This window comes from Polypterus senegalus, chromosome 17, assembly GCF_016835505.1.
Source record: "Polypterus senegalus isolate Bchr_013 chromosome 17, ASM1683550v1, whole genome shotgun sequence".
NCBI classification, from domain to species: domain Eukaryota; kingdom Metazoa; phylum Chordata; class Cladistia; order Polypteriformes; family Polypteridae; genus Polypterus; species Polypterus senegalus.
This window is the reverse complement of record NC_053170.1, coordinates 93033136-93045653: the sequence shown is the minus strand read 5'-3', so window position 1 is coordinate 93045653 and position 12518 is coordinate 93033136. Positions and strand designations below refer to the sequence as shown.

Here is a 12518-nt window from a genome sequence, read left to right as displayed (position 1 = left end):
CCTAGAATATCCCATTGAGACAAGTATTCCGACCCTTTGCTTTGGTTCAGGTGCATCTCATTCTATTGATCATCATCACTGGTGGTCAATTCAGTTGATTGGACTGATTAGGAAATGCACACAGATGTCTATAGAAGGTTCTGGAGGTGATCAAAAACTAAGCCATGAGGTCAAAGGAATTGCTTAGAGGCAGGATTGTGTCTGCACAGATCTGAGGGAGGGTACAAAACATGTCTTCAGCATTGAAGGATCCCAAGAGCACAGTGACCTCTATAATTCTTAAAAGGAAAAAGTTTGGAACAACCACCACTCCTTGTAAAGATGGATGTCCACCTAAACTGAGTAATCAGAAGAGAAGAGCCTTGGTAAGAGAGGTGACTAAAAACCTGATGGTCACTCCAGCTAAGCTACAGAGAACCTCTGCAGAGTTGGGCAAAACTCCAGAAATACAACTGTCACTATAACACTTCATTAATCTGGTCTTTAAGGCCAGGAAACACATGAAGGCCTGCTTCAAGTTTGCAAAAAGTTACTTAAAGGGCTTTCAGAGAATTTGAAACAATATTCTTGGGCCTGCTTGACTTACATTTTAAGCATCATGACAATGCTCATCACCTGTGCAGTACCATTCCAGTGGTGAAGCACAGTGATGGACAGCATCATCCTATGGGTTTGTTTGTCAGTGGCAGGGGCTGGGAGACTTGACAGGGTTGAGTAAAGCTGAATGGAGCAAAGTAGAATGCTATCCTTGATGAAAACCAATTCCTGTGTGCTCTGGACCTCAGACTGGGCCAAAGGTTCTTCTAACTTGACAAAGATGCTTAAAAAAAAAAGCAAAGAAAAACATGGCTTACGGAAAACACAGTGAATGTCTTAGAGTGGCACAGCCATAGCCTGAGCTTGAACCCAATCACGCCTCTCTGGAGAAACCTGGATGGCCACATCTAACCTGACAGAGCCTGAGAGGATCTGCAAAGAAGTATGGCAGAAAATACCCAAATGCAGGTGTGAGGCTTGTGGCATCAGACCAAAGAAGACTCCAGGTTGCCATTGCTGCCAAAGGGGCTTCAACTAAGCACTGAGGGAAAGGTCTGAATACTTGTGTCAGCTGGATATTTCACTTTTTTATTTGTAATAAGTTTTCAAAAAACTATAAAATCCAGTTTTCACTTAGTGATTCCGAGTGCTGCTTGATGAGGGGAAAAATTAATTTAAATGAGTTTAGCACAAGGCTGCAACACCACAAAATGTGAAACAAAGTGAAGGCGCCTGAGCTCTTTCTGAAGGCGCTCCACAAACCACACAACTGCCACGTTCAGTATGCACAGCTGGGTAGCTCAGAGAGTTCCACAGTTCAGACTTGAAGCATACACGGGACTTTGAATGGTTAATACTGTACTCTAGAAGACAAGGAGCAGAAAAGGAGCGAAATCTGAAAATCTAGGGTCATGTAAAGTTTAGGGAAAATAAATCCATGGAGGAATCCAAGTCTGAGTACAGCAGGCAAATGTCAACTGGATTCCAGTCTACAATGAACAATGCGTTAGCCTTGCTACGTATTCAATTGTCTCAAACTACAATGGTGTCATTCTATAGTCTAACTAATATAGCGCCTTTCATATTTAACAATCTCTCTGTTACTTTAAGAAGATGCCTTTCTTTGTTATTCATTCATATCACGTCATGTCAGGGAGTGAGCTAAGCTCTACTTTTGACATAATGTGAAGAAGTCCGTTATCTGTAAAAGAGACAAAGTCAGTTTGGTCAGATTGCTTTGCTAACATCCTCAGAGTTGAATCCACTTTGGGCCAAATGTTCATCTTGGCCTGACCTGTGTACACCTCAGATGTTGACGTTGTCCCCTCGATCTACACTTCTGTTAAAATTACTTCAAAATGGAAACCTGTCTCATTGTAAGATGGGTATTCTAGTGCAGGAGAAGCCATTTGTAAATGTAAACAACAAATGTGAAGCCTGTAGGCTGGTGCCGAGCTCATTAGGGTAAATCAGTCACGTTACCAGTTGACCCAGCAAAATGACTTCAAAGAGAAGGGAAGGGGCCGTGTCAGATTTCAACTCTGTCGCTGGTAAGCTGTTCCTTCCATGGTGGTTACTGACTTGACCTGGTTTGCCTCGTAAAGAAGAGACTGCGATAAATGCAGCTGGGAATGGCAGCAATGTCCGTGGGAAAAAAATAAAATGAATGCAAAACCATCATCATTTGGTATCTGCTTGGCTGATTTGTTTTTAAATTTTATTTTATTGAAGGCCAACCAAGTGATATGTTGGCACAATGAAGGATTTTACTTTCTTATATTTTTTTATACCAGATGCTGGTTTTGCACATGGACGCACTGCACCCAGTAAGTATGGCGATGTATGCAGTACAGAAGCTTTCAGATTCAAAGTACGTGTCGCTGCTGTGTAGCTTTTTTTAAAATGAAGCAGACAGCTTGCTATCCGATCTTATCCCGCCAGTCAAGCCCAATTACTCTTCCAAAATCAGCAGAAAAAGGCTCTTGAAGGTGTAATAGTATAAGCCTCCCCTAATGAAGCGCACTAACACTTTACACCCGAGGTGCTTTCAGGAGTTACAGCACATCTGTTAGTCACTAACTGGTGTTTGGCACAAAGCGTGTCTTTGGTAAGGTCTCGTTACATAGCAGGAGTGGTCCATGGGCAGCCCCTATTCTAAAGGATCGTCACTGGTGCTCTGTAAATTGTAATAAAACCAAACAAAGCCTTTGCTAATGTCTGGTTACACAGCGCTGTGTGACTAACAGATGTGCTACTTCTGGTCCTATTTTTAAAGTTGCTGCTGTTGATTTAGAAGTCAAAGTACAAACAAAGTGTCTGTGAAGGTCTCGCTCCACAGCACTAAGTGGTGGTCTATGGGCAGACCCTATTCTAAAGGATTGTCACTAGTGCTTTGTAAATTGTATAAAGACGTCTTATTATGTAGCAGTACCGGTCTAACAGATGCACCAAGGTAGCTCCCATCCTGGTGTTGTCGTGTCCAGTTCAGTCTAATAAAGGGTTTGTTACGCAGAATGGCAAGAAAACTTTCAAAGAAAACACCACCAAAAAGGATATTTTTTATATGTTACTTACCCCGTGTAGTTTGTGGTGATGGCCAAGATATGTTCTTAATCCCATGTTTTTTGGGCAGAACGAGAGAAAAAAAGTTCCTGATATATTAGACCCTAATGGGGACTCATGCTCTACCATGGCAAACGATGAGGAAAACGTCCATGGAAAAAAGAAAACTATCCTCATGTTCCTTGTGCTGCATAACCCACATGTCTGTTATCCAACTGTATGCTCAAAACGTACAAAACGCATGTGTTTTTTTTGCTAAAACAGTATGTCAACTATACTCTGAAGCAGATGTCCTTGTCTTTACTGGACAGAATTCTCTGTGTGCCTTCATGGCTGACTGCACTGCTGCGTCTCTAACAGACAACTACTGAGCACAGTGTGATTTTGACACATGCCATTCTGCTTTCTGGCTTGTGCCAGTCCAGCTCAAAGAACTCATCTACATATCAACTTGCAAAGGTAAAGATTACTAAAGACATAATAGCCTGATGCTGGGATTCAGTTATCAAAATGTTTTGGGCCATGCGTTCCTCAGAGGAGGACATTGGGAGCCGTCCATGATGTTTCTTAAGTCGCCTATCAGTTGTGTTTCTACGACATTAACAAAATAAGGATTTGCTATGGCAAGACTTTAAATTTGTCTACAGAAGAGTAAGAAAAAGATTTATTTACAGCCAACATTCAATAAACCTGAAAGCTTCTGTAATAAAAAAAAAATAACAAATAAAAAAGCAGAAACATCTTCTGCTGGATTTCCCAACAACAGAGGTACATCGGACGTCAACAGGGAATTAATGACAAACAAAATGAGAGAATACAAAAACATTTGAGAAACCCAGCAGAAAAGACAACACACAACACATCCAAATGACAGGACATGACAAGGACACACATTTTACACACACGCACATGGTAAACAAACCACACATCTCTTTCTGAGTCAGACTTGAGAGAAAAATGAGCCATTTGGGAATGGAAAATCAAAGTGAAGAAGACTATGTAACGGTGGGAGCCCTTGGCACAGACAGAGGTTAATGAGGGTTTTGTCTTGATGTTAGAGAACATGTTGGTTTCTTACTTGAGTTGACCACCCAAATAGTTACAAGTCCGCTATTGAAGACTGGCTAATATTGTCCATGTATTAAAACATTCAGAAAGTTCTTATTTTAAAACCCTTCCAGGCACACAGAGCCGGGTCAAGCGCAGCTGACGACTGGTGACCTTCACCCAAGACTCTGTCTGAGCTGTCTTTCCATCTCATGTGACTGAAGAATGATGAAGCTCTGCATTGTAACGGATGAGGACAGCAGATGTGGCTCTTTACAGACTGAGTCAGACTCATCCAGGGTGGCGTCCTGGACAAGCACTTGGGATTTCAGGCCCTGGTGCTGTTTCACGAGTGAATTTGCCCAAGGAGCTAATGCTAAGTCAGTAAATGTATCACATGCTTCAGGCATTACATAAATTACATGTACTGAACATTAAAAAAACGACTGACATTTTAAAAGTGGAATCACTTAATGGAAAATATGAGAAGCTGACGGCCTAATATCTTCACTTGTAATAAAGGCCATGCATTATGATTAAAAGTTCAACCTGATCGAAAGTCTCCTATAACAAATTCTTTAAATCCTACCTTTTGGGTGTAAATGTTACGTTAAGTAACTGGTTATTTGACAGAAAGCTTTTAAAAAATGTAGAGGGCCATTCTTTTTTTAAAGATATTAAAAAGGTCAAGAAATCCCTGAAGGTGTATTCATTCAAGATAACTATGGCTTACATATACAAGGGGAAGTCAGTAGTCATCCGCACTTTCCTGATAACTTTGTTTGGGTTGGCTGTACAGCTTTTCCGTTGAATAAATATGGACAGCCTTGTAGAGAGCATCTCCTTTGTATTCACGTAACTTCTTTTGAGATTTTTGTTGATGCAAATTTTATATCATCTGGAATTTAATCACTAAGATAAGGTGGACTTGTGCAGGCAGAATTATTAATTATGAAAACAGTGTTAGATACAAAGCAACGGATTTCATATTATTGAACAATTTAAAGTTGCTGCATTCAATGGTGACGAGAAAACATCTCAGCGATGTTTCTAAATTATCAACTAACAATCTACTGTATGCAGAATTTCTTACATGCGTTATGAACATGTGACATTTCAAAAAATATGCTAAACATCCTGCCAGACGCAATATGTCTGTTGTCAATAAATGAATCAGAGGCCATGTCAGAAGTGATTCCAGTGCAAGAGAAGGGGAGCAAAAAAGAGAGAAGACAGATCTGTAGACAAGAAGCATTAGCAGCACAACAAGGAAAGTCGGGCCTGGGCTGGAGAGCTGAATTCTCAAAATGTCCTCTGCATTTCGTCTTTAAAGCCATTTTAAAACTCATGGCCGAAAATGATTTGGTCAGCAAAACAGATCTCCAGCACACTGGTTAACACTTGTCTGAGTGGCCGACATAGAGTCTATGATGGGACATAGCACTGTCCATGTGTTACAATTCCTTTACTTAGCTTGCAGTTTAAATTTAAATTGCTCACATTTGGAATAAGAGCAGGCAGCGTGGTGTCCTGGATAAGCACTGCTCCTAAAACCACAGCGTTGGTGGTTCAAACTCTACCTGCAGATAAAGATGTTGGGCAAATGTACAATAGTAATGCTGAAATGGAGTCTCCGTCTAGTGGTGATTGTTAACATGGCCACTAATGAGGTTGTGGAGCTGGATGTGCACTTAGAATGAATCAAATGGGTTTTTATAGTGGGATCCACTCAGTGAACTGCTGGTTAGAGACTGGGTGTGCGTCTAAATAGGTGCTCCGCTCCGCTAAATGATGAACAAGCTTTAGACCTTACAAACCAAACTCTATGTGGATTTTATTAGCAACTTCAATACTGCTGGTACTGAACCAAAGTAATTATTGTTGGAAGGCATATATATTGTGGAAGGCTGCCGGCTTCCCAGGCCGGTCCGCACCCCCAGGCCGACAGGAGGAGCTCTCCCGACACCAGGATCGTGCCCCGAGGTCCAGCAGGGCCTTATGGACTTTGTAGTGTTTATACACAGCCCTGCTGGATACCTTGGGGACCACCAGGAGTCGCTGTGGGAGGACTTGTGGGATCTGTTGTGCCCTATGACCCGGGAGTACGTCACAGTCACGTGACGGGAAGGAATGGCGTGCTCCCGGGGTGAAGTAAAAGACTGATTGCCCTGACCCGGAAGGAATAGGGAACTGTGGACTGCTGGGACAGGAACACCTCCGGGTCAGGGGCTATAAAAGGACGGTGCCTCAGTCCAGACACTGAGCTGTGCTGGGTGGGAGAGGAGCAAAGTGTCTGGGCGAGGAGGAGAGGTTATTGTGTTTGTTAAAGTACTGTATTGGTTTAAAGAGTTTATGAGTAGTGTGGAAGGTGCTTGGTGCACTGTGGAAAATAATAAAAAGGTCGTGGACTTTTACCTGGTGTTTGGAGTCATACCTGAGGGTTCAAGGGTGCACTACTGCCCCCTACTGCCACACTGGCGTGCGGCAGGATTCTCTGGCCGTCTGTTGGCAGAGGACCTGCATAAAAAACAAATTTTGTGTGGGCAGACAACCCTCGGTCGATTCCCCGTGTTCACGGAGGTGCACAACACCACCCGCTACCAAGAAAGCGGCAACAGTGCGTGCTATCCCGCTCTATAGGGCCATGGGAAAGAAAACTGGGAAAAAGAAGGTCAGTCCCAGCCGCCTGCAGGGCATGACGGACGCCGAGATGTCCTGGACCCTCCTGACCGGGGCGAGGAAGACAAAGCGCTAATCCGGGCGAGCGAGCCGGGTAGCGAACTTCGGGACACGGACGGCTGTCGGCGCGGACCCCTAGATAGTCGAGGGTGTCGCCATCCGCTCTGAAGGCAGCTGGAGGTAAAGCGCCCGGCGTTTCGACTTTGTTTTATCATGTTTTGCAGGCGCCGCCGAGAAACTTGCAGCGGTGCCGCAACTGACTACCTCGTGCTTCGGCAAAATGGCCGCGGCTCCCAGAAGGCAGGCCAGGGCGGGGCGGCTACCGACAGCTCCAGTCAGCGACAGACTGGTCACCAGCGGTGGATGTCGGGGCGGTGGAGGAACCGGAGTCCTCCGGCGAGGCGGTCGTTCCCTAACGGGTCCGAGCCTCCTGGAAAGGGAGGGGAAGGCGGGCGAATCGTCGCCGAAACAAGAAGCCACCGACAAAGAGGGACGGGTTGTGGCTGGCGAGTCCGCCGCGTAAAGGAAAAGGCAGATCGCAGCCGGCTTGTAGTAGCCAGCCGTCCCTCTGAGGACTCCAACTCCCAGGAGCCTCTGCGCGACCCAGCGAAACACGTGCCGGGAGGGGCGTGCTCATTGGTTCCGGCGGAGGGTAAGCAAAATGCGGAAGCGCTAACAACTCCGGCCGTAAACATTAACTGTTTGGATTTACAGGGGCTCGAGGAATGCCTCGCGCCCCTAAACAGTTTCTTACAGGAATATGCTGTACTAAAGGAACGTGTACTGGAATTGGGAGCGATGGCGGCAGCTCCGTTGAAAGCACTGAGGGAGTTCGTGCAGCGGCTGCGCTGGGAAGCTCGGAGAGGATCGATCGGGAGTACAGGTGAGTCCCTCCGTGTCGTGAGAGTAAGGGACACAGTGCGATCGGGCACCGCTGAGATTGAGTAGCGCGTGTCAAAGCACTGTGTGCCCGACAAGAGACTGGGGCATGATGACCGAATGGTGGGGACTGGAGCAAACAGCCGGGGCATGCGGCGTGGCGTGGCTTTCGAGCAGTACGGCTCGGAGACCCGACCGGTCTTAAGTGCGGGGTAACGCCGGTGATGGGAGTGCCGGGGGAAGCGCCGCTCATACCGGTGCAGCTGACTGGTGCTGTTCATCGGGCGAGGCGGTGCTAATGCGCCGGCTCCTAGTAAGCGGAAGGAAGCGGGTGTGCAGACAGTAAAGAGGCTCTCCTCTTTCCATGGAGAGCCTCAGGCTGGCGCAAGCCCCAGATCAAGCGGGAGATCCCCAAAAGGAAAGGTGGGTCCCCGACATAATGGAGAATAGGCTTAGGGCGCCAGGCGGCGTGATGACTTCCCTGGCAGGTGAAGGGGCGGAGGCGGCTGGCGGAGTTTCGAGATGTTTTGGTCCCGCAGAGGGAAGCAACCAGGAGGGCTTCGTGGTGCTATAATTGCCGGCAACCGGGCCACGTGAGGCGCCATTGTCCCGGGGAGACAGGAGGTACACCGTCCCCCCAAGGTTCGCTCGAGGACAGGGGCAGCGCTCTCAAGGCCGGATGGCGCGTCCTCCTGGAGGAGGACGTCCCTCTCGGGCGGACGCTCCGTCCCAGAAGTCGCGCTAAGGGGAACTGTGGAAGGCTGCCGGCTTCCCAGGCGGTCCGCACCCCAGGCCGACAGGAGGAGCTCTCCCGACACCAGGATCGTGCCCGAGGTCCAGCAGGGCCTTATGGACTTTGTAGTGTTTATACACAGCCCTGCTGGATACCTTGGGGACCACCAGGAGTCGCTGTGGGAGGACTTGTGGGATCTGTTGTGCCCTATGACCCGGGAGTACGTCACAGTCACGTGACGGGAAGGAATGGCGTGCTCCCGGGTGAAGTAAAGACTGATTGCCCTGACCCGGAAGGAATAGGGAACTGTGGACTGCTGGGACAGGAACACCTCCGGTCAGGGGCTATAAAAGGGCGGTGCCTCAGTCCAGACACTGAGCTGTGCTAGGTGGGAGAGGAGCAAAGTGTCTGGGCGAGGAGGAGAGGTTATTGTGTTTGTTAAAGTACTGTATTGGTTTAAAGAGTTTATGAGTAGTGTGGAAGGTGCTTGGTGCACTGTGGAAAATAATAAAAAGGTCGTGGACTTTTACCTGGTGTTTGGAGTCATACCTGAGGGTTCAAGGGTGCACTACTGCCCCCTACTGCCACAATATATATATATATAAAATATTTATATATATATACAGTATATATATATATACATATATATATATTCATGGCATTCGTATTCTGAATCACAATCTGATTGTATGGGTGGTTACCTACCAGGTAACGCTTGTGGTTGGTCTGCAAGTCGGCAAACATCCACCATGGTGCCCTCTTTCAGTTGCGAGAAGCAGATCAAAGAATGATGCAGAGTTTTACTGTCAAATAATGCAAAATGTTTCGCCCTAATTCTGGGCTCATCAGGCGTACATACTCACTGCGCCCCCTCTCAGGAATTGAACCTCGGACGTTCGTTTATTTGACAGCATGTAGATGGAGGTAATTATATTCATGGCATTCGTAGTCTGAATCACAATCTGATTGTATGGGTGGTTACCTACCAGTTAACGCTTGTGGTCCGAGGTTCGATTCCCGAGAGGGGGTGCAGTGAGTGTGTACGCCTGATGAGCCCAGAATTAGGGCGAAACGCGTGTCGCGTACTCTTTGCATTATTTGACAGTAAAACTTTGGAACATATATATATATATATATATCAGTATGTATACATTATAGAGTGTGTGTTGGATTTAAGATCAGCTATAACCAAACAGCCAAAACAAACATTTTATTTCAGATTCTGTAAATATTCAGTCAAACTTTTTCTAACCCACCTGGGCAGTTCTGGGCCATGTAGTGCCATTGTATTTGATGGCAGCAGTGGGCACAAGGCAGGAAGGGGCTTTGGATAGGGCACTGGTACACTGAAAGGCATACTCAGTCACTCTCTATGCCAATTTAGTGTCACCAGTTGACCTAACCTAAGAAACGAACACCAGAGAATCTGAAAGACAACCCAAGGAAAGAGCATTCAAATGCCATGAAGGCACTAAGTGCACAAGGATATAAACCTGGTACTCTAAAGCAGTGGGGCCACAGCACTAAACATAACACGCCATGTCACATTAAGACGACATTTCTAGCGATTTTCAGTCTTAGAATTTTTGCGAGGTGAAGGTAGTCAGCGGCAAGCTCATGTAAAGGTCAGTTGTCTTATTTGACGTAGCCAGCGACTAGTCTGCAATATCTCATGTTTTATATACCTTGACAGAATGGATAAAATTGAATAAAGGGCCAAGGCCAAACAGGTTTGATTTTCTGTGTAGTCGTAGGTGCGGTCCTTGTGTGTTGATCCAGAAGTGTAATGCATATCATGAGCTCTGTCAGGCAGCACGTTATTGGCTGTCACATAAACAGAAAAGCTTTGCTCTGCTGGAAAGTCGCTAAATTTGTCAGGCCCACAAATTTCATTCATGTAAACTGACAGGCAACAAGATCAGCAGCTGCATGCAACACGCCTGACATACAACTAACAACTAGAAGTCACATAATATGACATCGGCTTCCTAGCAATGTATTAGTATATACATTAATTTCAAAATGCTCTTGACTAAGTATCTGATAAATAGGTCAAAAATTGGAACTACTTAAAAAATTATTTAAATGTGATGTTAACTGGTGTTGTCTTTACGTTACCATCCTTTTATTTGAGACTTCACCTGACTGGTCATCCTTGTAATATTCAGATGAATCTAAAATATTTTATAACTGTCAAACGTTATCTTGAATGCGTATGTAGTCATGTGTAATTACAATACACATGTAAAGACCTCCAGACCTCAAAAATATTGCAGATGTACAGTAGATCCACAAGTGGACGTCTTCTCGAAATTTCTCGTGCTATAAATGAAATGATACGGCTGACCTCACCAAGCCTTGTGGTGTGAATATCCAAAACATGAAATTATGTGTGTATGTATAAGACATTAAGGCCATAAGGGTGCTTGGAAATAAAAGCACCTGGCAGCAAGACAGGAGAACCTGGCACATTGGTGACATGGTGGCAAAGTAGCTTCACAGATACTTGAACCATTGAAACTCTCTATGGGGTTTGCATGTTTCTCCTGTGCATTGGGTGTTTTTTTTTTCAGAATTTCAGTTTTCCTCCCACATCCCAAAGACAAGCAGGTTGGGCTAAGCAGAAACTCTAAACTGGCATCAATGTGGGTGTCAGTGCCCAGGATTGCCCACCCAGGTGTTTCCAACCTTGCACTCAGAACTGACGAAAATAGGCACCAATCTCCCATGGCACTGAATTGCACTAAGGGGGTTTGAGAATGCGTGTATGAGAGGAAGAAGAAAATAAACTTAGAGCAAAGCATCTCCTCCATCTGGTGACGTACAAACCAAGGGGGTCTGTTAACTCGTGTGAACTTGGTGGTGGTGGTGGTCGGGGGGTGGGGTGGGGGAGAACGGGACTGTGACGCCAAAGACTAATGGTGTGAGGGTGTTAGTGCGGCATGTGATGAGTCGGACAGACAACATTGCCAAACAGTTTAGTGAGACAGAAACTGAAGGTGACAGCACCCAAACTCGCATGCCCTCTCCTCCATGTTACGGTATACAGTATGTGCATAGAGGAAAGCAAACAGGGTGTGTGACGGCTCTGTACCTGTGACTGCACATCCTGAGCTGATCCGTCTAACATCATCCAGCATTATATCTAAAAGAATGAGACCAAGTTGTTAAGTTATCAATGTAATTGTGCTTCTTCAATAAGAAAAGTAATAATAATATTAATAATAGAAATAAACCAAAAAAGCAAAAGCCCTACACTGCCTGTGCCTTCTGCAATCCACACGGGGCTCTCATTTTAAGGATTTAAAAAACTGCTTGATGAATGGCAACTGCTTTTGCCACCTTTTCTAATTTGTAATCTTGAACTTTGTATTTAGTTATTCTGGAACTGTGCAACTTTTTAAATGTTGTGCATTTCTCTTCTAGCCCCCAGTGATTAGCACAATTCTAATCATGCAAAGTAGGAAATGCATCACTAACACTGCCTCTATTAATTATGCAGCATTTACATTTAACATAAAGAGCAATTATATAAGATTAAAACAAGGCTTCAGATTGAAAGTTCTCAATGTGCAATTACACAAAGTAATTACATAAAGTTCAGCAAGGACATCGCACAATTCCAAGTCTTTCATTCTCAGGATTGTCCCTGAATGAGAAAAAAAAAGGCAGACTTGTCCTTTAAATGAGCAATGGCAGGCCGACCAGGGGATGAAGGGACTGGTAAAAAAGTTGATGAAAGAGCCAAAGAAAAATTCAAAACCACAAGCCAGGCGACAAGCCTAAAAGGGGGGAAACAAGCGTAATCATCTTACACGGACCAGTAAATCTAGCAAAAATATTTTTGAGATGCGCTCTCACAAAGACACGAAGCCAAAAAAGTGTCAAAACTAGACAGATAGCCGCACAATTACAAAAAACAAAAATCTGACAAGAATTAAAAAAAAAATCAAAACAGCGAGCCAAAAAAATACTTTAGCAAATGAGCAAGGGTGTTTGAAATCTAAGACGCACACTGTATTTTAAAAGAAACCAGGAGAAAAGACAATGTCAAAAAACAGAAACGAGTCAAGCACAGGGA

The 12518-nt window shown here is 45.1% G+C and overlaps 1 protein-coding gene across 1 annotated transcript in view; it reads right to left on the bottom strand.

Annotated features, from left to right (window-relative positions):
- Window positions 1–12518, bottom strand: part of cacna1g (calcium channel, voltage-dependent, T type, alpha 1G subunit) — a 435684-nt gene that overhangs the window by 46598 nt on the left and 376568 nt on the right. The window contains exon 25 of the mRNA XM_039739383.1: window positions 11532–11582. Within this exon, the coding sequence (XP_039595317.1) occupies window positions 11532–11582 (51 nt within the window). The remainder of the gene's footprint in view (window positions 1–11531; window positions 11583–12518) is intronic.